At 43.2% G+C, this 27,182-nt stretch overlaps 1 protein-coding gene across 2 annotated transcripts in view; it reads left to right on the top strand.

The window, feature by feature from the left end:
* Positions 1–27,182, top strand: part of KCNAB1 (potassium voltage-gated channel subfamily A regulatory beta subunit 1) — a 553,598-nt gene that overhangs the window by 399,089 nt on the left and 127,327 nt on the right. For both annotated transcript variants that reach the window (XM_069727454.1, XM_069727453.1), the window contains exon 3: positions 20,241–20,278. In XM_069727454.1, the coding sequence (XP_069583555.1) occupies positions 20,241–20,278 (38 nt within the window). The remainder of the gene's footprint in view (positions 1–20,240; positions 20,279–27,182) is intronic.

Here is a 27,182-nt window from a genome sequence, read left to right as displayed (position 1 = left end):
CGTACTCAGGAGAAACTGGACAACAACTTTTGGGGTCAAATTTCTCCTGTTACCCTTGGGAAAATAAAAAATTGCAGGCTAAAAGATCATTTTTGAGAAAATAATTTTAGTTTTTTTTTCATGGCTCTGCGTTATAAACTTCTGTGAAGCACTTGGGGGTTCAAAGTCCTCACCACACATCTAGATTAGTTCCTTTGGGGGTCTAGTTTCCAAAATGGTGTCATTTCTGGGGGATCTCCAATGTTTAGGCACACAGGGGCTCTCCAAACGTGACATGGTGTCCGCTAATGATTGGAGCTAATTTTCCATTTAAAAAGCCAAATGGCGTGCCATCCCTTCCGAGCCCTGCCGTGCGCCCAAACAGTGGTTTACCCCCACATATTGGGTATCTGCGTACTCAGGACAAACAGGACAACAATATTTGGGGTCCAATTTCTCCTATTATCCTTGGCAAAATAGGAAATTCCAGGCTAAAAAATCATTTTTGAGGAAAGAAAAATTATTTTTTATTTTCATGGCTCTGCGTTATAAACTTCTGTGAAGCACCTGGGGGTTTAAAGTGCTCAATATGCATCTAGATAAGTTCCTTGGGGGGTCTAGTTTCCAAAATGGGGTCACTTGTGGGGGAGCTCCAATGTTTAGGCACACATGGGCTCTCCAAACGCGACATGGTGTCCGCTAACAATTGGAGCTAATTTTCCATTCAAAAAGTCAAATGGCGCTCCTTCCCTTCCGAGCCTTACCATGTGCCCAAACAGTGGTTTACCCCCACATGTGAGGTATTGGTGTACTCAGGAGAAATTGCCCAACACATTTTAGGATCCATTTTATCCTGTTGCCCATGTGAAAATGAAAAAATTGAGGCTAAAAGAATTTTTTTGTGAAAAAAAAGTACTTTTTCATTTTTACGGATTAATTTGTGAAGCACCTGGGGGTTCAAAGTGCTCACTATGCATCTAGATAAGTTCCTTGGGGCGTCTAGTTTCCAAAATGGGGTCACTTGTGGGGGAGCTCCAATTTTTAGGCACACGGGGGCTCTCCAAACGTGACATGGTGTCCGCTAAAGAGTGCAGCCAATTTTTCATTCAAAAAGTCAAATGGCGCTCCTTCCCTTCCAAGCCCTGCCGTGCGCCCAAACAGTGGTTTACCCCCACATATGAGGTATCAGCGTACTCAGGACAAATTGGACAACAACTTTCGTGGTTCAGTTTCTCCTTTTACCATTGGGAAAATAAAAAAATTGTTGCTAAAAGATAATTTTTGTGACTAAAAAGTTAAATGTTCATTTTTTCCTTCCATGTTGCTTCTGCTGCTGTGAAGCACCTGAAGGGTTAATAAACTTCTTGAATGTGGTTTTGAGTACCTTGAGGGGTGCAGTTTTTAGAATGGTGTCACTTTTGGGTATTTTCAGCCATATAGACCCCTCAAACTGACTTCAAATGTGAGGTGGTCCCTAAAAAAAATGGTTTTGTAAATTTCGTTGTAAAAATGACAAATCGCTGGTCAAATTTTAACCCTTATAACTTCCTAACAAAAAAAAATTTTGTTTCCAAAATTGTGCTGATGTAAAGTAAACATGTGGGAAATGTTATTTATTAACTATTTTGTGTCACATATCTCTCTGGTTTAACAGAATAAAAATTCAAAATGTGAAAATTGCGAAATTTTCAAAATTTTCGCCAAATTTCCGTTTTTATCACAAATAAACGCAAAATTTATTGACCTAAATTTACCACTAACATGAAGCCCAATATGTCACGAAAAAACAATCTCAGAACCGCTAGGATCCGTTGAAGCGTTCCTGAGTTATTACCTCATAAAGGGACACTGGTCAGAATTGCAAAAAACGGCAAGGTCTTTAAGGTCAAAATAGGCTGGGTCATGAAGGGGTTAAGGAACATAGGCAATTCCCTGAAATTCTTCTGTCATTGTGCCAGAAAAAAAGTTTAAAAAATATATAACAAATATAAAAAACAAAAAATATACAAAAACAATATATAAACAATGTATATAGTAATGAATGTGAGAGCTGTGCAATCACTACATGTTCATGAATTTTTTTGGTGGAGGATTTCTAAATCAAACAATCCTATTAAAATGTATAGGTAGTTTGTCATGTGTGTACATGAAGAAAAACACTATATCTGGTCATCACAAAACTTTTAGCCATTATCATAAACTATCTTCCACTCAGTAAGCCCTGTTTGCGGTTACCTTTGTACTGATGGGCGGAAACTAGCAGTTACAGTATGTTATCAACCATATGGACATGAGGAACTCTGCATTACATAGCAGTACTAAGCAGTGTAGCTGTGAATCTAGTTCTGGGGAGAGATAAAAACTTACTAGAAAGCTGCAGTATTGTTTGTACCTCGTCTTTTTCTGCGTCGTCTTTTTCTTCTTTTATCTCACTCTTGTCCTTCATCTGTCTTGCTCCTCCCTGCTCTTCCTAGACTTTAATAGGCAGCATGCAATCTGATCTCTCAGTAAGCTGGAAGTCTATGTAGTCTTGTGCAAATAATATTTTAGCAGTTTTTCAGAGTGAATGGTAAATTATGGACACAGGGGACAGAGAACAAGAGTCTCATTGTGTTACAGGGGCACTGTTCATGGTAACCTGGTAGCTTTTAATATGGCTTCCGTGGAGAAGCTTAGCACTAGCTACTCCATCTGCCAGGTCCTAGAGGTTGCTCTCATCTTCACCCTTTAAACACTGTACAGAGATCTGGACTACATAGGGACCTCTGGTTTGAGGCCTTGGAGTAGGTGCCCTGACAGAAGGAAGTCAGGAAGTTGTCATAATACCAAAAGGTCACAAACACAGAATTGTGAGGCTAAAGGAAAAGTCAAAATACAAACCAAGGTCAGACAACTGAAATATATATATGCTAAGCATGGGCTGAAAACCCTGTAATGAACCAGAGCAATATTATCCCCTTCACCATTTATGACGTATATTTATGTGATATGTTGAGTCCCTGACTTTTTATGCAGGCTCTATCGCAGAGCCTGCATTTATTCTTCCCCGCATATGTGAGCTGATTTAATCAGCTGTCATGTGCCTTTAACAGCCATGGGTGGATCGGAGCTCCACCTCTTGTTGTTAGCCAGTTAAATCCTGCTGGCTGGAAGCACATCACACATCCCCCCCCAATGGCAACCCTATCACATGATCGGCCAATGGGTTGTGATGACAGCGAACATCCCCAGAAGAGCTCTGGGCATGTCATTGTGAATCTCCTGTGAACACCAACTTGTGGCCATCATTCATAGAAGATTGTAATTTTTTATTTTTTATGAAAAAATAAAACAAGTTCTTTTCACCCCCCTTTTGTCTGTTCTGACAAACAGTTCTTTGATTTAGCAATGCAGTAGAGCTGAGAAAGCTGCCCCCACCCACACCATAGCTGACCCCGTCCTCATCTCAGTAAACCCCGGCCACACCAGGATCTCTATATACATTTTCTATAGACAATAAACTGCTTACTACAGGAGGGGACGGAGTCGGACTGGCATGCAGAAGCGGCTGTAGATTCTGTAATCAGGCAATGATTATCGCCAGATGATTGAGCGGAGTCCCCGCTCTGCACACTGCTCTACTGGTGGTAGGCTCCAAGTAAATAGTCACCAGAGGTATCACATGCGCAGATTGAAATCTTGGCTTCTCATTGAGCTGAGATCTTAATCTGCACATACACCTCCTCTGGTGGCCGTTTTTCTGAAGCTTGCCGCCAGAAGAATAATGTGTAGAGCTGGGTTTCCGCTTGTGCCTGCAGCTCCAACATTTTCACGAAGCCCACCACCGGGACACCCCCTCTTCCCAGCCCAGGGCCTACAGCATGGCCCCACTCCGGCCGCTGTCGGCTGCCTGCAGCGACAACTCTCCCTCCTGTGACTCTGCTCCACCGCTGCCTCGGCTCCCTTCGCCTGATGAGCTACATTCGGACTATAAGACACACGTCACACACCCCTATTTTCCTCCCAAATTTTGGGGGAGGTAAGTGCACTTTATTGTCCGCAAAATACGATAGTTCTGTCTTTGACTTTAAAAAAGAATTAAATAAATTCTTGATTGAATAAATTGAATAAAAAATGACATGTGTGATTCTAGCCTTAATCTCCTGTCAATAAAACATGTAAATATTGGTTCTTGGGCTTTCAAGCATGATAAATTTGTATATTGCCTAAGAGGCAGCAGATCAGTAATGTGACTGGAGGAAGCTGGCAAACATATTTGCCAAGGATGATTCGCCCATAGCTTGTTTGTGTTAAGTTCATGACATGAGGTGTGAATCTAAAATGACTGCACGTGGCAATTGCATCTAAGTATTTTTATATACCTGTGCTGTTATATATAGGAATAAGTGTTGTGAATTCTGTGGCCAAGCTCCCTCCTGTGGTCGTGAGTGGTACTGCGGCTGGTTCTGTCTATAAGCTTCCTTTGGTGGATGAGAGTGGTACTGCGGCTTCTGAGTTTCCTTCCTCAGGTGATGAGGTTAAGTCGTTAGGTGCTGCTCTATTTAACTCCACCTGGTGCTTTGATCCTGGCCTCCAGTCAATGTTCTAGTATTGGTCTTGCTTCCTTCTGGATCGTTCCTGTGGCCTCTCTATCCTGCATAAGCTAAGTTCTGCTTGTGTTATTTTTGTTTGCTATATTTTCTGTCCAGCTTGCTATATTGGTTTTTTCTTGCTTGCTGGAAGCTCTGAGACGCAGAGGGAGCACCTCCGTACCGTTAGTCGGTGCGGAGGGTCTTTTTGCCCCTCTGCGTGGTTGTTTGTAGGTTTTTGTGTTGACCGCAAAGCTATCTTTCCTATCCTCGGTCTATTCAGTAAGTCGGGCCTCACTTTGCTAAATCTATTTCATCTCTGTGTTTGTATTTCATCTTTACTCACAGTCATTATATGTGGGGGGCTGCCTTTTCCTTTGGGGAATTTCTCTGAGGCAAGGTAGGCTTATTTTTCTATCTTCAGGGCTAGTTAGTTTCTCAGGCTGTGCCGAGTTGCATAGGGAGCGTTAGGCGCAATCCACGGCTACCTCTAGTGTGGTGTGTTAGGATTAGGGATTGCGGTCAGCAGAGTTTCCACGTCTCAGAGCTTGTCCTATGTTTTTGGTAAATGTCAGGTCACCTTGTGTGCTCTGAACTTCAAGGTCCATTGTGGTTCTGAATTACCTGTTCATAACACATAAGATAAGAAAAAGGAGGGGAACTGGAAGACAAATTTCGTGTAAATCAATAAACTATTTTATCTTATTTAATTATTGATTCCTATAAAACAGCCTAATATCTAGGAGGGGCACCAATAATTTTCTTTATGTAATGGATTTTGTGAATAAAAACTCTGGAGGACTTAAGGACATTTCAGATAAAAAAAATCGAGCAGTTTCGAATCTTAAATGGAATTTGTCAGCTCATTTTTGCTACCTTATCTGTGAGCAGCATGATGTAGGCAAAGAGACCCTGAATCCAATGATGTATCACTTAGTTTACTAGGCTCAACAGTTTTGTCACAATCAGATCTGCTATATTTCTAAATCTAAAAGCTCTGAGAAAGCTTCTCCCGCCTACACCAGGCTCTGTGTATACAATTTCTTTAGACGGTGAGCTTCTTATCACAGGGGGAGGGGGCATGGTCAGACTAGTGTAGTTCGGCAATGCTAATCACAAGGTTATAAAACCTTCGCTATAAATAATCAACAGCACACATTTTAATAAATAACATATCATTCAACGCTGTGTCTCAACCTCCTGTTGTCTTCAGATTACATAGCAGAAACCTGCTGACAGATTCCCTTTAACCCCTTAATGACCGCCTATACACCTTTTAACAGCGGCAGTTAAGGGGCCTTATTCCTCATCGCCGCTTTTTAACAGTGCTGAGAAATAAATGTATAGTGCCTCCTGTCATGACCTGGTGGTAAGGACAATAATGGACCTGGTGGTTAAGAGCACACGGAATGACCTGATAGTTACTAATAATATAGGACGAGCTCTGAGACGTGGGAACTCTGCTGACCGCAATCCCTAATCCTATCACACACACTAGAAATAGTCGTGGATTGCTCCTAACGCTCCCTATGCAACTCGACACAGCCTAAGAAACTAGCTAGCCCTAGAGATAGAAAAATAAAGCCTACCTTGCCTCAGAGAAATTCCCCAAAGGAAAAGGCAGCCCCCCACATATAATGACTGTGAGTAAAGATGAAAATTACAAACACAGAGATGAAATAGATTTAGCAGTGAGGGCCGACTTACTGAACAGACAGAGGAGAGGAAAGGTAACTTTGCGGTCAGCACAAAAACCTACAAAAAGACCACGCAGAGGGCGCAAAAAGACCCTCCGCACCGACTCAAGGTGCGGAGGCGCTCCCTCTGCGTCCCAGAGCTTCCAGCAAGCAAGACAAAAAATCAAAATAGCAAGCTGGACAGAAAAATAGCAAACCAGAGAAAAACAAGCAGGAACTTAGCTTCTGCTGGGAAGACAGGTCACAAGAACGATCCAGGAGAGAACTAGACCAATACTGGAACATTGACAGGTGGCATGGAGCAATGATCTAAGTGGAGTTAAATAGAGCAGCCAGCTAACGAATTAACCTCGTCACCTGTGGAAGGAAACTCAGAAGCCGCAGCTCCACTCACAACCACCAAAGGAAGCCCATGGACACGACCAGCCGAAGTACCATTCATGACCACAGGAGGGAGCTTGCCAACAGAATTCACAACAGTACCCCCCCCTTGAGGAGGGGTCACCGAACCCTCACCAGAGCCCCCAGGCCGACCAGGACGAGCCAAATAAAAGGCACGAACCAGATCGGCAGCATGAACATCGGAGGCAAAGACCCAGGAATTATCTTCCTGACCATAACCCTTCCACTTGACCAGGTACTGGAGTTTCCATCTCGAAATACGAGAATCCAAAATCTTCTCCACCACATACTCCAACTCCACCTCAACCAACACCTGGGCAGGAGGATCAACGGATGAAACCACAGGCGCCACGTATCTCCGCAACAATGACCTATGGAATACATTATGGATGGCAAAAGAAGCTGGAAGGGTCAAACGAAACGACACAGGATTGAGAACCTCAGAAATCTTATATGGACCAATGAAACGAGGCTTAAACTTAGGAGAGGAAACCTTCATAGGAACATAACGAGACGACAACCAAACCAAATCCCCAACACGAAGTCGGGGACCCACACAGCGCCGGCGGTTAGCAAAACGTTGAGCCTTCTCCTGGGACAATGTCAAATTGTCCACCACATGAGTCCAAATCTGCTGCAACCTATCCACCACAGTATCTACACCAGGACAGTCCGAAGACTCAACCTGCCCTGAAGAGAAACGAGGATGGAAACCAGAATTGCAGAAAAACGGCGAAACCAAAGTAGCCGAGCTGGCCCGATTATTAAGGGCGAACTCAGCCAAAGGCAAAAAGGACACCCAATCATCCTGATCAGCAGAAACAAAGCATCTCAGATATGTTTCCAAAGTCTGATTAGTTCATTCGGTTTGACCATTTGTCTGAGGATGGAAAGCCGAGGAAAAAGACAAATCAATGCCCATCCTAGCACAAAAGGCTCGCCAAAACCTCGAAACAAACTGGGAACCTCTGTCAGAAACGATGTTCTCCGGAATGCCATGTAAATGAACCACATGCTGGAAAAACAATGGCACCAAATCAGAGGAGGAAGGCAATTTAGACAAGGGCACCAAATGGATCATCTTAGAGAAGCGATCACAAACCACCCAAATGACCGACATCTTTTGAGAGACAGGGAGATCCGAAATAATATCCATAGAGATATGCGTCCAGGGCCTCTTCGGGACCGGCAAGGGCAAAAGCAACCCACTGGCACGAGAACAGCAGGGCTTAGCCCGAGCACAAGTCCCACAGGACTGCACAATAGAACGCACATCCCGCGACAAAGACGGCCACCAAAAGGATCTAGCCACCAAATCTCTGGTACCAAAGATTCCAGGATGACCAGCCAACACCGAACAATGAACCTCAGAGATAACTCTACTAGTCCATTTATCAGGGACAAACAGTTTCTCCGCTGGGCAACGATCAGGTCTATCAGCCTGAAATTTTTGCAGCACCCGCCGCAAATCAGGGGAGATGGCAGACAAAATTACCCCCTCTTTGAGAATACCCGCCGGCTCAGGAACACCCGGAGAGTCGGGCACAAAACTACTTGACAGGGCATCAGCCTTCACATTCTTAGAGCCTGGAAGGTACGAAACCACAAAATCAAAACGGGAGAAAAACAGCGACCAACGTGCCTGTCTAGGATTCAACCGTTTGGCAGACTCGAGATAAGTCAAATTCTTGTGATCCGTCAAGACCACCACGCGATGCTTGGCTCCTTCAAGCCAATGACGCCACTCCTCGAATGCCCACTTCATGGCCAACAACTCTCGATTGCCAACATCATAATTGCGCTCAGCAGGTAAAAACTTTCTAGAAAAGAAGGCACATGTTTTCATCACCGAGCCATCAGAACTTCTTTGCGACAAAACAGCCCCTGCTCCAATCTCAGAAGCATCAACCTCGACCTGAAACGGAAGCGAAACATCTGGCTGGCACAACACAGGGGCAGAAGAAAAACAACGCTTCAACTCCTGAAAAGCTTCCACAGCCGCAGAAGACCAATTGACCACATCAGCACCCTTCTTGGTCAAATCAGTCAACAGTTTAGCAACACTAGAAAAATTACTGATGAAGCGACGATAAAAATTAGCAAAGCCCAGGAACTTTTGCAGACTCTTCACAGATGTCGGCTGAGTCCAATCATAAATGACCTGGACTTTAACAGGGTCCATCTCGATAGTAGAAGGGGAAAAAATGAAACCCAAAAATGAAACCTTCTGAACTCCAAAGAGACACTTTGACCCCTTCACAAACAAAGAATTTGCACGCAGGACCTGGAACACCATTCTGACCTGCTTCACGTGAGACTCCCAATCATCCGAGAAGACCAAAATATCATCCAAATATACAATCAGGAATTTATCCAGGTACTCTCGGAAGATGTCATGCATAAAGGACTGAAATACTGATGGAGCATTGGAAAGCCCGAATGGCATAACCAGGTACTCAAAATGGCCCTCGGGCGTATTAAATGCTGTTTTCCATTCATTACCCTGTTTAATACGCACAAGATTATACGCACCACGAAGATCTATCTTGGTGAACCAACTAGCCCCCTTAATCCGAGAAAATAAATCCGACAGCAGCGGCAAAGGGTACTGAAATTTGACTGTGATCTTATTAAGAAGGCGGTAATCAATACAAGGTCTCAAAGAACCATCCTTCTTGGCCACAAAAAAGAACCCTGCTCCCAATGGTGACGACGACGGGCGAATATGACCCTTCTCCAAGGATTCCTTTACATAACTCCGCATAGCGGCGTGCTCTGGCACAGATAAATTGAACAGTCGGCCCTTAGGAAACTTACTACCAGGAATCAAATTGATAGCACAATCACAATCCCTATGAGGAGGTAGGGCACTGGATTTGGGCTCATCAAATACATCCCAGTAATCCGACAAAAACTCCGGGACTTCAGAAGGGGTGGATGACGAAATAGACAGAAATGGAACATCACCATGTACCCCCTGACAACCCCAGCTGGACACAGACATAGATTTCCAATCCAATACTGGATTATGGACCTGTAGCCATGGCAACCCCAAAACGACCACATCATGCAGATTATGCAACACCAAAAAGCGAATATCCTCCTGATGTGCAGGAGCCATGCACATGGTCAATTGGGTCCAGTACTGAGGCTTATTCTTGGCCAAAGGCGTAGCATCAATTCCTCTCAATGGAATAGGATACTGCAAGGGCTCCAAGAAAAAACCACAGCGCCTAGCAAACCCCAAGTCCATCAAATTCAGGGCAGCGCCTGAATCCACAAATGCCATAACAGAATAGGATGACAAAGAGCAAATCAGAGTAACGGACAAAAGAAATTTCGACTGTACCGTACCAATGGTAGCAGACCTAGTGAAACGCTTAGTGCGCTTAGGACAATCGGAGATAGCATGAGTGGAATCACCACAGTAAAAACACAGCCCATTCCGACGTCTGTGTTCTTGCCGTTCAGCTCTGGTCAAAGTCCTATCACATTGCATAGGCTCAGGTCTATGCTCAGATAATACCGCCAAATGGTGCACAGCTTTACTCTCACACAAGCGTCGATCGATCTGAATGGCCAAAGACATAGACTCATTCAGACCAACAGACATGGGAAATCCCACCATGACATCCTTAAGGACTTCAGAGAGACCCTTTCTGAAAATTGCTGCCAGGGCACATTCCTTCCTCTGAGTGAGTACAGACCACTTCCTAAACTTCTGACAATATATTTCTACCTCATCCTGACCCTGACACAGAGCCAGCAAGATTTTCTCTGCCTGATCCACTGAATTAGGTTCATCATAAAGCAATCCGAGCGCCATAAAAAACGCATCAACATCACGCAATGCCGGATCTCCTGGCGCAAGGGAAAATGCCCAGTCTTGAGGGTTGCCACGTAACAAAGAAATAATGATTTTCACTTGTTGAACAGGGTCACCTGAGGAGCGAGGTTTCAAAGCAAGAAACAATTTACAATTATTTTTGAAATTCAGAAACTTAGATCTATCCCCAAAAAACAAATCAGGAATTGGAATCCTAGACTCTAACATCGGATTCTGAACCACAAAATCTTGAATGTTTTGTACCCTTGCAGTGAGATTATCCATACAAGAGGACAGACCTTGAATGTCCATATCTACACCTGGTGGTAAGGACAATAATGGACCTGGTGGTTAAGAGCACATGGAATGTGTTGTGAATTCTGTGGCAGAGCTCCCTCCTGTGGTCACAAGTGGTACTTCGGCTGGTTCTCTCTGTGAGCTTCTGTTGGTGGAGGAAAGTGGTACTGCGGCTTCTGAGTTTCCTTCCTCAGGTGATGTAGTGAAGTCGTTAGGTGCTGCTCTATTTAACTCCACCTAGTGCTTTGATCCTGGCCTCCAGTCAATGTTCTAGTATTGGACCTGTTTCCTCCTGGATCGTTCCTGTGGCCTGCTGCTCTGCATAGATAAGTTCCTCTTTGCTATTTGTTTGCTGTTTTTTTCTGTCCAGCTTGTCAATTTGTTTTTTTCTGCTTGCTGGAAGCTCTGGGACGCAGAGGGTGTACCTCCGTGCCGTTAGTTCGGTACGGAGGGTCTTTTTGCCCCCTTTGTGTGGTTTTTGTAGGGTTTTGTGTTGACCGCAAAGTTACCTTTCCTATCCTCGCTCTGTTCAGAAAGTTGGGCCTCACTTTGCTAAATCTATTTCATCTCTACGTTTGTCTTTTCATCTTAACTCACAGTCATTATATGTGGGGGCTGCCTTTTCCTTTGGGGTATTTCTCTGAGGCAAGGTAGGCTTATTTTCTATCTTCAGGCTAGCTAGTTTCTCAGGCCGTGCCGAGTTGCATAGGGAGCGTTAGGCGCAATCCACGGCTGCCTTTAGTGTGGTTGGAGAGGATTAGGAATTGCGGTCAACAGAGTTCCCACGTCTCAGAGCTCGTTCTTGTTTTTTGGGTTATTGCCAGGTCACTTTATGTGCGCTGACCTCTATGTCCATTGTGGTACTGAATTACCTTTCATAACAGTACTGGAGGCCCAAAGTACTAATGATTCCCAATAGAGGGAAAAAAGAATTTCTGAGACCATTTTTTTTTTCTTTGCACTGTGTTTTGCCTTTTTTTCCCCCTAGACATTTAGGTGGTTCAGGACACAGGTGTAGCAATGGACATTAAAGGTCTGTCTTCATGTGTGGATCAGCTCACGGCAAGAGTACAAAGTATTCAAGACTTTGTGGTTCAGAATTCTATGTTAGAACCGAGAATTCCTATTCCTGATTTGTTTTTTGGAGATAGAACTAAATTTCTGAGTTTCAAGAATAATTGTAAACTGTTTCTGGCTTTGAAACCTCGCTCCTCTGGTGACCCAGTTCAACAAGTTAGGATCGTTATTTCTTTTTTGCGTGGCGACCCTCAGGACTGGGCATTTTCTCTTGCGTCAGGAGATCCTGCATTAAGTAATATCGATGCATTTTTCCTGGCGCTCGGATTGCTGTACGATGAGCCTAATTCTGTGGATCAGGCAGAGAAGAATTTGCTGGCTCTGTGTCAGGGTCAGATGAAATAGAGGTATATTGTCAGAAATTTAGAAAGTGGTCCGTACTCACTCAGTGGAATGAAGGTGCGCTCGCAGCTATTTTCAGAAAAGGTCTCTCTGAAGCCCTTAAGGATGTCATGGTGGGATTTCCTATGCCTGCTGGTCTGAATGAGTCTATGTCTTTGGCCATTCAGATCGGTCGACGCTTGCGCGAGCGAAAATCTATGCACCATTTGGCGGTATTACCTGAGCTGAAACCTGAGCCTATGCAGTGCGATAGGACTTTGACCAGAGTTGAACGGCAAGAACACAGACGTCTGAATGGGCTGTGTTTCTACTGTGGTGATTCCACTCATGCTATCTCTGATTGTCCTAATCGCACTAAGCGGTTCGCTAGGTCTGCCACCATTGGTACGGTACAGTCAAAATTTCTTCTGTCTGTTACCTTGATCTGCTCTTTGTCATCGTATTCTGTCATGGCATTTGTGGACTCAGGCGCTGCTCTGAATTTGATGGACTTGGAGTATGCTAGGCGTTGTGGGTTTTTCTTGGAGCCCTTGCAGTGTTCTATTCCATTGAGAGGAATTGATGCTACGCCTTTGGCCAAGAATAAGCCTCAGTACTGGACCCAGCTGACCATGTGCATGGCTCCTGCACATCAGGAGGTTATTCGCTTTCTGGTGTTGCATAATCTGCATGATGTGGTCGTGTTGGGGTTGCCATGGCTACAAGTCCATAATCCAGTATTAGATTGGAAATCCATGTCTGTGTCCAGCTGGGGTTGTCAGGGGGTACATGGTGATGTCCCATTTCTGTCTATTTCGTCATCCACCCCTTCTGAGGTTCCTGAGTTCTTGTCTGATTACCGGGATTTATTTGATGAGCCCAAGTCCGATACCCTACCTCCGCATAGGGATTGTGATTGTGCTATCGATTTGATTCCTGGTAGTAAATTCCCAAAAGGTCGACTGTTTAATTTATCTGTGCCTGAGCACGCCGCTATGCAGAGTTATGTGAAGGAGTCTTTGGAGAAGGGGCATATTCGCCCGTCATCGTCGCCATTAGGAGCAGGGTTCTTTTTTGTAGCCAAGAAGGATGGTTCACTGAGACCTTGTATAGATTACCGCCTTCTAAATAAGATCACGGTTAGATTTCAGTACCCCTTGCCATTGTTATCTGATTTGTTTTCTCGGATTAAGGGGGCTAGTTGGTTCACCAAGATAGATCTTCGTGGTGCGTATAATCTTGTGCGTATTAAGAGAGGCGATGAGTGGAAAACTGCATTTAATACGCCCGAGGGCCATTTTGAGTATCTAGTAATGCCATTCGGACTTGCCAATGCTCCATCAGTGTTTCAGTCCTTTATGCATGACATCTTCCGAGAGTACCTGGATAAATTCCTGATTGTGTACTTAGATGACATTTTGATCTTCTCGCATGATTGGGAGTCTCATGTGAAGCAGGTCAGAACGGAGTTTCAGGTCCTGCGTGCTAATTCTTTGTTTGTGAAGGGATCAAAGTGTCTCTTTGGTGTTCAGAAGGTTTCATTTTTGGGGTTCATCTTTTCCCCTTCTACTATCGAGATGGACCCTGTTAAGGTCCAAGCCATCCATAATTGGACTCATCCGACATCTCTGAAAAGTCTGCAAAAGTTCCTGGGCTTTGCTAATTTTTATCGTCGCTTCATCTGCAATTTTTCTAGTATTGCTAAACCATTGACCGATTTGACCAAGAAAGGTGCTGATTTGGTCAATTGGTCTTCTGATGCGGTGGAAGCTTTTCAAGAGTTGAAGCGTCGTTTTTCTTCTGCCCCTGTGTTGTGTCAACCAGATGTTTCGCTTCCTTTCCAGGTCGAGGTTGATGCTTCTGAGATTGGAGCAGGGGCTGTTTTGTCGCAGAGAAGTTCTGATTGCTCGGTGATGAAACCATGCGCCTTCTTTTCCAGGAAGTTTTCGCCTGCTGAGCGAAATTATGATGTGGGCAATCGAGACTTGCTGGCCATGAAGTGGAAATTCGAGGAGTGGCGTCATTGGCTTGAAGGAGCTAAGCATCGCGTGGTGGTCTTGACTGATCATAAGAACTTGACTTATCTCGAGTCCGCCAAGCGGTTGAATCCTAGACAAGCTCGTTGGTCGTTGTTTTTTGCCCGTTTTGACTTTGTGATTTCATACCTTCCGGGCTCTAAAAATGTGAAGGCGGATGCTCTGTCTAGGAGTTTTGTGCCCGACTCTCCGGGTGTATCTGAGCCGGCGGGTATCCTCAAAGAGGGAGTAATTGTGTCTGCCATCTCCCCTGATTTGCAGCGGGTGCTGCAAAAATTTCAGGCTAATAAACCTGATCGTTGCCCAGCGGAGAAACTGTTTGTCCCTGATAGGTGGACGAATAAAGTTATCTCTGAGGTTCATTGTTCGGTGTTGGCTGGTCATCCTGGAATCTTTGGTACCAGAGAGTTAGTGGCTAGATCCTTTTGGTGGCCTTCTCTGTCGCGGGATGTGCGTTCTTTTGTGCAGTCCTGTGGGATTTGTGCTCGGGCTAAGCCCTGCTGTTCTCGTGCCAGTGGGTTGCTTTTGCCCTTGACGGTCCCGAAGAGGCCTTGGACACATATCTCTATGGATTTTATTTCAGATCTTCCCGTCTCTCAAAAGATGTCAGTCATTTGGGTGGTCTGTGATCGCTTCTCTAAGATGGTCCATTTGGTACCTTTGTCTAAATTGCCTTCCTCCTCTGATTTGGTGCCATTGTTTTTCCAGCATGTGGTTCGTTTACATGGCATTCCAGAGAATATCGTTTCTGACAGAGGTTCCCAGTTTGTTTCGAGGTTTTGGCGAGCCTTTTGTGGTAGGATGGGCATTGACTTGTCTTTTTCCTCGGCTTTCCATCCTCAGATTAATGGCCAGACCGAACAAACCAATCAGACCTTGGAAACATATCTGAGATGCTTTGTTTCTGCTGATCAGGATGACTGGGTGTCCTTTTTGCCTTTGGCTGAGTTTGCCCTTAATAATCGGGCCAGCTCGGCTACCTTGGTTTCACCGTTTTTCTGCAACTCTGGGTTCCATCCTCGTTTCTCTTCAGGGCAGGTTGAGTCTTCGGACTGTCCTGGTGTGGATACTGTGGTGGACAGGTTGCAGCAGATTTGGACTCATGTAGTGGACAATTTGACTTTGTCCCAGGAGAAGGCTCAACGTTTCGCTAATCGCAGACGCTGTGTGGGTCCCCGACTTCGGGTTGGGGACTTGGTTTGGTTATCTTCTCGTCATATTCCTATGAAGGTTTCCTCTCCTAAGTTTAAACCTCGTTTTATTGGTCCGTATAGGATTTCTGAGGTTCTTAATCCTGTGTCTTTTTATCTGACCCTTCCAGATTCTTTTTCCATACATAACGTATTCCATAGGTCATTGTTGCGGAGATACGTGACACCTATGGTTCCATCTGTTGATCCTCCTGCCCGGTTTTGGTGGAGGGGGAGTTGGAGTATATTGTGGAGAAGATTTTGGATTCTCGTGTTTCAAGGCGGAAACTCCAGTATCTGGTTAAGTGGAAGGGTTATGCTCAGGAAGATAATTCCTGGGTCTTTGCCTCTGATGTCCATGCTCCTGATCTTGTTCGTGCCTTTCATATGGCTCATCCTGGTCGTCCTGGGAGCTCTGGTGAGGGTTCGGTGACCCCTCCTCAAGGGGGGGGTACTGTTGTGAATTCTGTGGCAGGGCTCCCTCCTGTGGTCACAAGTGGTACTTCGGCTGGTTCTCTCTGTGAACTTCCGTTGGTGGAGGAAAGTGGTACTGTGGCTTCTGAGTTTCCTTCCTCAGGTGATGTGGTGAAGTCGTTAGGTGCTGCTCTATTTAACTCCACCTAGTGCTTTGATCCTGGCCTCCAGTCAATTTTCTAGTATTGGACCTGTTTCCTCCTGGATCGTTCCTGTGGCCTGCTGCTCTGCATAGATAAGTTCCTCTTTGCTATTTGTTTGCTGTTTTTTTTCTGTCCAGCTTGTCAATTTGTTTTTTTCTGCTTGCTGGAAGCTCTGGGACGCAGAGGGTGTACCTCCGTGCCGTTAGTTCGGTACGGAGGGTCTTTTTGCCCCCTTTGTGTGGTTTTTGTAGGGTTTTGTGTTGACCGCAAAGTTACCTTTCCTATCCTCGCTCTGTTCAGAAAGTTGGGCCTCACTTTGCTAAATCTATTTCATCTCTACGTTTGTCTTTTCATCTTAACTCACAGTCATTATATGTGGGGGCTGCCTTTTCCTTTGGGGTATTTCTCTGAGGCAAGGTAGGCTTATTTTCTATCTTCAGGCTAGCTAGTTTCTCAGGCCGTGCCGAGTTGCATAGGGAGCGTTAGGCGCAATCCACGGCTGCCTTTAGTGTGGTTGGAGAGGATTAGGAATTGCGGTCAACAGAGTTCCCACGTCTCAGAGCTCGTTCTTGTTTTTTGGGTTATTGCCAGGTCACTTTATGTGCGCTGACCTCTATGTCCATTGTGGTACTGAATTACCTTTCATAACAGGAATGACCTGATAGTTACTAATAATATAGGATGAGCTCTGAGACGTGGGAACTCTGCTGACCGCAATCCCTAATCCTATCACACACACTAGAAATAGCCATGGATTGCTCCTAACGCTCCCTATGCAACTCGACACAGCCTAAGAAACTAGCTAGCCCTAGAGATAGAAAAATAAAGCCTACCTTGCCTCAGAGAAATTCCCCAAAGGAAAAGGCAGCCCCCCACATATAATGACTGTGAGTAAAGATGAAAATTACAAACACAGAGATGAAATAGATTTAGCAAAGTGAGGCCCGACTTACTGAACAGACAGAGGATAGGAAAGGTAACTTTGCGGTCATAACAAAAACCTACAAAAAGACCATGCAGAGGGCGCAAAAAAACCCTCCGCACCGACTCACGGTGCGGAGGCGCTCCCTCTGCGTCCCAGAGCTTCCAGCAAGCAAGACAAAAAATCAAAATAGCAAGCTGGACAGAAAAATAGTAAACCAGAGAAAAACAAGCAGGAACTTAGCTTCTGCTGGGAAGACAGGTCACAAGAACGATCCAGGAGAGAACTAGACCAATACTGGAACATTGACAGGTGGCATGGAGCAATGATCTAAGTGGAGTTAAATAGAGCAGCCAGCTAACGAATTAACCTTGTCACCTGTGGAAGGAAACTCAGAAGCCGCAGCTCCACTCACAACCACCAGAGGAAGCCCATGGACAGAGCCAGCCGAAGTACCATTCATGACCACAGGAGGGAGCTTGCCAACAGAATTCACAACAGCCTCCCCAGCGTCAGAAAATCTTTGGGGTCTCAGCTACCGGGGGTAGCTGAGACCCTGAAGAACATGATTTGGGTCGGTTTTTACCGTCCCCAGTCTTGTGATCACCGCTATTCACCGAATAATGGCAATCGCAAAAAAACTGAGTCAGATTTCCCATTCATTTCTCTCTCCTCTGATATGATCTACCATACCAGAGGAGAGAGAAATGGGGTCCCCTGAGCTACCCCCGGTACATCCGGCTCTGTCCCCTGGCCCTACACATCATCCTCCCGGAAGAAAATGGCAGGCGCATGTGCACTGTGCCCGCCGAGATCTGCCGGCTGTCACTCAACAACAATAGGACAATTTTCCTATTGGATCACAAAGAGAAAAGAAAAAAAGGAATGGCATTAAGGTTGCGCAAATTTAAACGCCTATCGCTCGGGATGACTCGCATTTTAAGAACAGTGGTATGGAAGCTCTGGGTGATAAAAAAATAGTAAATAAAACCACCCTTTATCACTCCCTTAGGTAAAAATAATAAAATAAAAAAATATAAATATCTTTTTCAATTTTACCATTAGGGTTGGGGCTAGGGTTAGGGTTGGGGATAGAGTTAGGGTTAGGGTTGGGCTAGGGTTGGGGCTAGAGTTAGGGTTGGGGCTTGGGTTAGGGTTGGGGTTAGGGTTGTGTTGGGGTTAGGGTTGAGGTGGTGGGGTTAGGGTTTTGGTTAGGGTTGGGATTATAGTTGCGGTTGGGATTAGGGTTAGGAGTGTGGCTTTCCCACACATAGGGGGTAATGGTGTACTAAGGAGAAATTGCACAGCATATTTTGTGGTCCATTTTCTCCTGTTACCCTTGCAAAAATAAAAAAAAGTTTGGGTCTAAAGTAATTTTTTTTGTGAAAAAGTAAAATGTTAATCTTTTTCTTCCACATTGCTTTAGTTCTCATAAAGCACCTGAAGGGTTAATAAACATCTTGAGTGTGGTTTTGAACACCTTGGGGGGTGCAGTTTTTAGAATGGTGTCACTTTTGGGTATTTTCTATCATATTGACCCCCCAAACTCGCTTCAAATGTGATATGGTCCCTAAAAAAATGGTTTTGTAAATTTTGCTGGAAAAATGAGAAATCGCTGGTCAACTTTAAGCCCTTATAACTTCCTAGCAAAAAAAAAATTATGTTTCCAAAATTGTGCTGATATAAAGTTGACATGTGGGAAATGTTATTTATTAACTATTTTGTGCGATATGACTCCCTGATTTAAAAGCATAAAAATTAAAAGTTTAATAATTGAAAAATTTTCTACATTTTTGCCAGATTTCTGTTTTTTGTCATAAATAAACGCAAGTCATATCACATAAATTTTACCACTAACATGAAGTACAATATATCATGAGAAAAACTTCTCAGAATCAGTGGAATCCGTTGAAGCGTCGGAATTGTAAAAATTGGCTTGGTCACTAAGGGGTTAAAAGGCCTTTGTCAGCACAGAGTAACCGTTCAAACCGAGTAAAGGCACTTGGTGCACCATGGTGAGGCCACACATTTATATACACCTTCCCTCCTGCTTGTTTTCAAGGTATCTCCACCATCCTCTCGTCTTCTTTGGTTGACAGCTCTGGCTTTATAAAGCCAGAGAAGGGCAAAGAACGATGGAAACTAAGTAGGCGGGAGAGTGTACTTAAATGTTTGGCGGCTCCATGATCCAACGGTTTCTGTACTTGGTTTGAACAGTCATTCTGTACTTATAGCCCATTTAAAGGGAACCCTGAAATCAGTACTTTCATGCAGCCATAGTGGTGATCTGTAGATGAAAACCATATACATGTGCAGCAGTCTACTTGGTAGTGATGCTGCCGGAAGAAAATTGTTATATTCTCCCTTTAACTGCTCACTTCAAGTCACTGGGGCTGCTCTGGGGCAGTGAACAATCTGCACTCACTACGAAGAGAGCGCACTGTAATCACTCCCCCTACTTCATGACTGACATCCTCCATTGCACACACGCTGCTCAGCGCACACATCTGGATGTCAATCAAGGAGCGGTGTACTTATGTTTAACCAGTTCCTGACAGGTCACATGTTGGTTTAAAGAGCTCCCAAAAAAATTGTCGCTCAGATATTCAAATATTTTTTTTTTTTACATGCGGGACTTAATTTTTATGGTATTTTCATGCTCACTTTTTTGCCTATATTGAGCGCTATTCGTGGGAAAATAAAAGAAATACAAGTCTGTTTTTCATATTTTTAATATTCCCACTAAGGACCACTAAAATATACTAATTTTAGACTGGACATATTTTTTACCGGTGGTGTGGCTAGTAATAACAATTTGGAATTGCAGCGGCTTTTTTAATTGATATACTTGATTTTTATTTATTTATTTATTTTTCATTTATTTCACATATTGGGCCCCACATAAGGTGATAAAAGACCTTTAGGAATATTCCAACAGTGGCATTTTCAGTATTAGATGAGGTGTCTATGTATGAGTTTAGCAATCTTCAATGTGGAGAGAAATGTATGTATTCATAGTCGCCAGCTTTCTGGCGGGGGCACAGGGGAGATGACCACCATTCTGTGAATTGGGTCAGGATCCTGGAAGTGGAGCTAACACCTATAAAACATTTATGGGATATACTTTCATTATTCTATACATGTCTCACATAGTAATACCACTTTACGTTTATTTGCTGCCCTTGGAAGAAATAGTTGTGTCTGGTCAATCGATATGATGTGGGATTTACACTCCCATCAATAATTCATTGTTGTAAATTGTAATCTTCCATTAGATATTACATTTTTTTCCATTTAATTTATTTTAGGAACCTGGGTGACATTTGGAGGACAGATCTCTGACGAGGTAAGATGAACCCCTAAATAAGGTTTAGTTTATTTGCTTTGTTCTGTGTTTTGTTGTGATTGTTCCATTTAGCATTTACAATAGATCACAAAGAGAAATGTTTTCTGACAATAAAAATGGGAAACACGGGAAGATGTGCCATCTGTCGAAGAGACGAATGTGAAATGTTATGTCAGCCGTGGCTGGAAATCAATGTTCTAATGTGCAAGTTCATCTGGGGAAAAAAAATCTGAATTAGTTGTGAAGTATAATCACAAAAATAATCACTGTAAATCTTATACATCATTCATTTTTCATTCATTCTGCATAGATAGTTAACAATATTTTCCAGATGTTTCCAGACGAAGCCGTAACGATTATTCATTGCATAATATAAATTCTAGCAAAAATCTATAAAACTTCTTATCACTTTCTTCACTGCTTGCCATCGATGAAGAGGAACCATCATTTGACAAACTAAAGCTTCCCAGCTACGGCCAGCCATCTGTTTTTTTTTCACATGACCAAGATTCCCATCCTCTGGAAGGAAACAATGACATTTTCAATTCAGTGATTACAAGTAAAAGATTTAAAAAACCATAAGAAATTATTACACAAAGTATATTAGAAAATTGCATACATAGTCATTTTCAAATGAACAAGTTTTGTTTGTTAAAACTGGAAAACCCCTTTAAATCTCACAATTTCAATAGTCTCGGTATAGGATTTGCTCAGAGATTATATTAGTCTGAGCAGCTAAAAACGTTGCCTGTGATCACATTTTCACAACCTGATGCATGCCGGAGGCAAACAATCCACATGAGTCTTCCAAACAAGATTCCAGATGTTGTTTGTGTCGGTGGAATCTATAGAGGGTTGCACTATAATGGTTTGTCTTGTCTCCGATCTGTTACAAGCAAAAACATGACAAGTGCTTTACCAACCCCGGGAAGCAATCATAATTCCTTAGCATCAATCAGTCATCCGCTCATAAATGTTTATTACTAGTGTCAATCTTCAGGTCATCAATCATTGCTCCTAAAATCCATATGCTGAAGTACTGAAACACAATATATCTATATTTAGATGTATACAAACCGCATCTGTTTCAGTTACTATCTTATAGCACTGAAAGCAATGTTACAAGTTTACCAAGGACGGAGTAAAAGATGCCATATTGACTTCTTGCTGTTTTGCTAAGTTTACTAAATTAAAGTTAAACATAATAAACCCTGAAATGGTCTGTTAACCTTTTCATGACCTGGGGATTTTAAATATAAGCAAATCTTAATTATTAATTGAATTTTATAATTTTTGCCTCATCAGGTAAATGCACAATGCAAGTTGAAACGGCAATTGTCACTGGAAAATCACAAATGCTCTGCCATATTCAGGGAGTCTGTACAGCGTGTAGGGATTCGCGCTCTCGGGTTGCCACTTTGAACACTAAGCCACAAGGCTTTAATCTCAAAAATGGAATTATGTTTAATTCCACTAGGTGCACAGTGCCGAAAACAAAACCATAAAGATAAATCTCTAGCCTTGTTCCGTTGGCCAGGTGTTAACTAAACAATGCAGACACTGGGTACTCAGACACGGCTGAGCTAGTCTCAGGTGGGTCACACAAAACTGCTCTAGTCCTCAGTAACCAGTGATACTTGCAGTTTGGTGCACACGGCCTGCGTAGTTTCTTCTCTAAGAGATTCTGGCTTCTTTGCCTTATGCTCCAACACAATCCACTCTGCTCAGTTTCCAAAGCTGACTGATCAGTGAATGCATCGCCTGGTTCTAGTCATCGCTATCCAGGTGCACCTAATCAGTACCTGAAGTGCTAGGATTAAGTGAGGATTCGGAATATAACCAAAATCTAACTATACAAAAAGTTCCTCCCAATAAAAGAGTTACAGTCTGCAATTTTCAGTTTTGCCATGCTGGTTATCAAAAATAGAAGAGACTCCATCCTTTTTTTTAAATTTATTTATAGTGCAGGCGGCAGCCGATGACTACTCTCATCAGCCGGTGCCTGCACTCGCTGGTCTCAACAACAGCAGGTGGAGGCTAATGGGAGTAGAATCAGCCCGATGCCTTTGATGGGAGGTAAACTTTTGTCACTGCTGCTGTCATCTGACAGTATGGGAGCCGCAACGCTCTGACCGGTTGTAATAATTTAACTGCCGATCAGCACCACCGGTGTTTCTCGCACTGTCATACAGATGACAGCCTGGGAAACACCCAATGTTCTCGGTGCCGAACCCAAACAGTAACACAGACCTCCTGGAGACGTCCGTGTTCAGAGTCTGTGCCCGAGCATTAGGTGTTCGGTATGAACCCTGAACTTTACTATTCGGGTTTGCCCATCTCTATTTAACACATCACGATAGAGTATGGTAGAAACAGGTTTATGGCTGCTGTACTATGAAATAGTCCAGAACTTGAGTACTTGCAAACATTCCTTATTTTTTGGGAACACGTTCTGGCCTTAAAAAAAGCGTTTATGTTAAATAGAAGACCGCATACCTTAAAGAGTTTGTCTAGGGAGGAACCAAATGTAACAAACTAATCACATAAGTTTAAAAATATAAAGCAAGTAGTAGCTCACCAATCCCCTGCCTCTCGCGTTTTTTGTGTTGCCTGATCCCTGCTGCCGATCAATGGCACTTGCCACATCCAATAATTAGCTGCAGCAGTCGCATGTTTCTGTGACTGTAAGTTATGGCTGTCCCAGGTGATGGTGGTCAGCACAACCCTATCAAATTACAAAAACACTTATATGCTACCAAAATTGTTTCACTTTTGCCTTTTTGATATTATAGAATGCAGTGGGTGTAAAATACAGGTGCATCTCACAAAATTAGAATGTTATCGAAAAGTTAATTTATATCAGTTCTTCTATACAAAAAGTGAAACTCGTATATTATATTAAATCATTACAAACAGTGATCTATTTCAACTGTTTATATCTGCTAATGTTGATGAGTATGGCTTACAGCCAATGAAAACCCAAAAGTCATTATCTCAGTAAATTAGAATACTTTATAACACCAGCTTGAAAGATGATTTTAACCCCTTTACCTCCAAGGGTGGTTTGCACGTTAATGACCAGGCCAATGTTTACAATTCTGACCACTGTCCCTTTATGAGGTTATAACCCTGGAACGCTTCAACGGATCCCAGTGATTCTGACATTGTTTTCTCGCGACATATTGCACTTCATGATAGTGTTAAAATTTCTTAGGTATTACCTGCATTTATTTTGTGAAAAAAAACGGAAATTTGGCGACAATTTTGAAAATTTCGCAATTTTCCAAATTTGAATTTTTATGCAATTAAATCACAGATATATGTCACACAAAATACTTAATAAATAACATTTCCCACATGTCTACTTTACATCAGCACAATTTTGGAACCAACATTTTTTTTTGTTAGGGAGTTATAAGTGTTAAAACTTGACCAGCAATTTCTCATTTTTACAACACCATTTTTTTTAGGGACCACATCTCATTTGAAGTTAAGTAAAAAGGGCAGCACACTGCAGCGCCAACAACTTGCAAACTTGAAAACACGAAATTTGAACTGCATTACTGCACTAGAAATATGAAAAATGAGAGCTTTTAGCGCATAAAAATGGCCATATTTATGTGTACCTCGTAGCCACTTTACGGCATCTCTCTTATACGAGGTCCTACGCTTGACCTACCTCACCGAGAATAAACGTCTCCATCTGAATGGGTACATGTGAAACCTCTTCTTGGACTCAAATTCTCTCTTTCTGTGGAGGGGTATTGGACCCGTAAAGTGGCTACGAGGTACACATAAATATGGCCATTTTTATGCGCTAAAAGCTCTCATTTTTCATATTTCTAGTGCAGTAATGCAGTTCAAATTTTGTGTTTTCAAGTTTGCATGTTTTGGCGCTGCAGTGTGCTGCCCTTTTTACTTAACTATATACGAGTTGGCGACTCTGGGTTCAGCACCTGTTCACACTCAGTCTATGTTTGGATGTGCAGGTCAGGTTTTTGAAATGTATTCTTTAGCCTTCTGATCGTGTACTCCCCGCCTCCTAGCCACAGGTGTTTTAATTATAGTAGGTCCAATACCCCTCCACAGAAAGAGAGAATTTGAGTCCAAGAAGAGGTTTCACATGTACCCATTCAGATGGAGACGTTTATTCTCGGTGAGGTAGGTCAAGCGTAGGACCTCGTATAAGAGAGATGCCGTAAAGTGGCTACGAGGTACACATAAATATGGCCATTTTTATGCGCTAAAAGCTCTCATTTTTCATATTTCTAGTGCAGTAATGCAGTTCAAATTTCGTGTTTTCAAGTTTGCATGTTTTGGCGCTGCAGTGTGCTGCCCTTTTTACTTAACTATATACGAGTTGGCGACTCTGGGTTCAGCACCTGTTCACACTCAGTCTATGTTTGGATGTGCAGGTCAGGTTTTTGAAATGTATTCTTTAGCCTTCTGATCGTGCACTCCCCGCCTCCTAGCCACAGGTGTTTTAATTATAGTAGGTCCAATACCCCTCCACAGAAAGAGAGAATTTGAGTCCAAGAAGAGGTTTCACATGTACCCATTCAGATGGAGACGTTTATTCTCGGTGAGGTAGGTCAAGCGTAGGACCTCGTATAAGAGAGATGCCGTAAAGTGGCTACGAGGTACACATAAATATGGCCATTTTTATGCGCTAAAAGCTCTCATTTTTCATATTTCTAGTGCAGTAATGCAGTTCAAATTTCGTGTTTTCAAGTTTGCATGTTTTGGCGCTGCAGTGTGCTGCCCTTTTTACTTAACTATATACGAGTTGGCGACTCTGGGTTCAGCACCTGTTCACACTCAGTCTATGTTTGGATGTGCAGGTCAGGTTTTTGAAATGTATTCTTTAGCCTTCTGATCGTGCACTCCCCGCCTCCTAGCCACAGGTGTTTTAATTATAGTAGGTCCAATACCCCTCCACAGAAAGAGAGAATTTGAGTCCAAGAAGAGGTTTCACATGTACCCATTCAGATGGAGACGTTTATTCTCGGTGAGGTAGGTCAAGCGTAGGACCTCGTATAAGAGAGATGCCGTAAAGTGGCTACGAGGTACACATAAATATGGCCATTTTTATGCGCTAAAAGCTCTCATTTTTCATATTTCTAGTGCAGTAATGCAGTTCAAATTTCGTGTTTTCAAGTTTGCATGTTTTGGCGCTGCAGTGTGCTGCCCTTTTTACTTAACTATATACGAGTTGGCGACTCTGGGTTCAGCACCTGTTCACACTCAGTCTATGTTTGGATGTGCAGGTCAGGTTTTTGAAATGTATTCTTTAGCCTTCTGATCGTGCACTCCCCGCCTCCTAGCCACAGGTGTTTTAATTATAGTAGGTCCAATACCCCTCCACAGAAAGAGAGAATTTGAGTCCAAGAAGAGGTTTCACATGTACCCATTCAGATGGAGACGTTTATTCTCGGTGAGGTAGGTCAAGCGTAGGACCTCGTATAAGAGAGATGCCGTAAAGTGGCTACGAGGTACACATAAATATGGCCATTTTTATGCGCTAAAAGCTCTCATTTTTCATATTTCTAGTGCAGTAATGCAGTTCAAATTTCGTGTTTTCAAGTTTGCATGTTTTGGCGCTGCAGTGTGCTGCCCTTTTTACTTAACTATATACGAGTTGGCGACTCTGGGTTCAGCACCTGTTCACACTCAGTCTATGTTTGGATGTGCAGGTCAGGTTTTTGAAATGTATTCTTTAGCCTTCTGATCGTGCACTCCCCGCCTCCTAGCCACAGGTGTTTTAATTATAGTAGGTCCAATACCCCTCCACAGAAAGAGAGAATTTGAGTCCAAGAAGAGGTTTCACATGTACCCATTCAGATGGAGACGTTTATTCTCGGTGAGGTAGGTCAAGCGTAGGACCTCGTATAAGAGAGATGCCGTAAAGTGGCTACGAGGTACACATAAATATGGCCATTTTTATGCGCTAAAAGCTCTCATTTTTCATATTTCTAGTGCAGTAATGCAGTTCAAATTTCGTGTTTTCAAGTTTGCATGTTTTGGCGCTGCAGTGTGCTGCCCTTTTTACTTAACTATATACGAGTTGGCGACTCTGGGTTCAGCACCTGTTCACACTCAGTCTATGTTTGGATGTGCAGGTCAGGTTTTTGAAATGTAATCACATCTCATTTGAAGTCATTTTGAGGGGTCTATATGATAGAAAATACCCAAGTGTGACACCATTCTAAAAACTGCATCCCTCAAGGTGCTCAAAACCACATTCAAGAAGTTTATTAACCCTTCAGGTGTTCACAGGAATTTTTGGAATGTTTAAATAAAAATGAACATCTAACTTTTTTTTTACAAAAAATTTACTTCAGCTCCAATTTGTTTTATTTTACCAAGGACAACAGGAGAATATGGACCCCAAAAGTTGTTGTACAATTTGTCCTGAGTGCGCCGATACCCCATATGTGGGGGTAAACCACTGTTTGGGCGCATGACAGAGCTCGGAAGCGAAGGAGCGCCATTTGACTTTTCAATGCAAAATTGACTGGAATTGAGATGGGACGCCATGTTACGTTTGGAGAGCCACTGATGTGCCTAAACATTGAAACCCCCCACAAGTGACACCATTTTGGAAAGTATACCCCCTAAGGAACTTATCTAGAGGTGTGGTGAGCACTTTGACCCACCAAGTGCTTCACAAAAGTTTATAATGCAAAACCGTAAAAATAAAAAATCATATTTTTTCACAAAAATTATTTTTTCGCCCCCAATTTTTTATTTTCCCAAGGGTAAGAGAAGAAATTGGACCCTAAAAGTTGTTGTACAATTTGTGCTGAGTACGGTGATACCCCATATGTGGGGGGGAACCACCGTTTGGGTGCATGGGAGGGCTCAGAAGGGAAGGAGCGCCATTTGGAATGCAGACTTAGATGGA

This window comes from Ranitomeya imitator, chromosome 5 (genome assembly GCF_032444005.1).
Source record: "Ranitomeya imitator isolate aRanImi1 chromosome 5, aRanImi1.pri, whole genome shotgun sequence".
Classification (NCBI taxonomy): Eukaryota; Metazoa; Chordata; class Amphibia; order Anura; family Dendrobatidae; genus Ranitomeya; species Ranitomeya imitator.
Note: the sequence above shows the minus strand (reverse complement) of the source record. Positions and strands in the feature narration are given on the sequence as shown.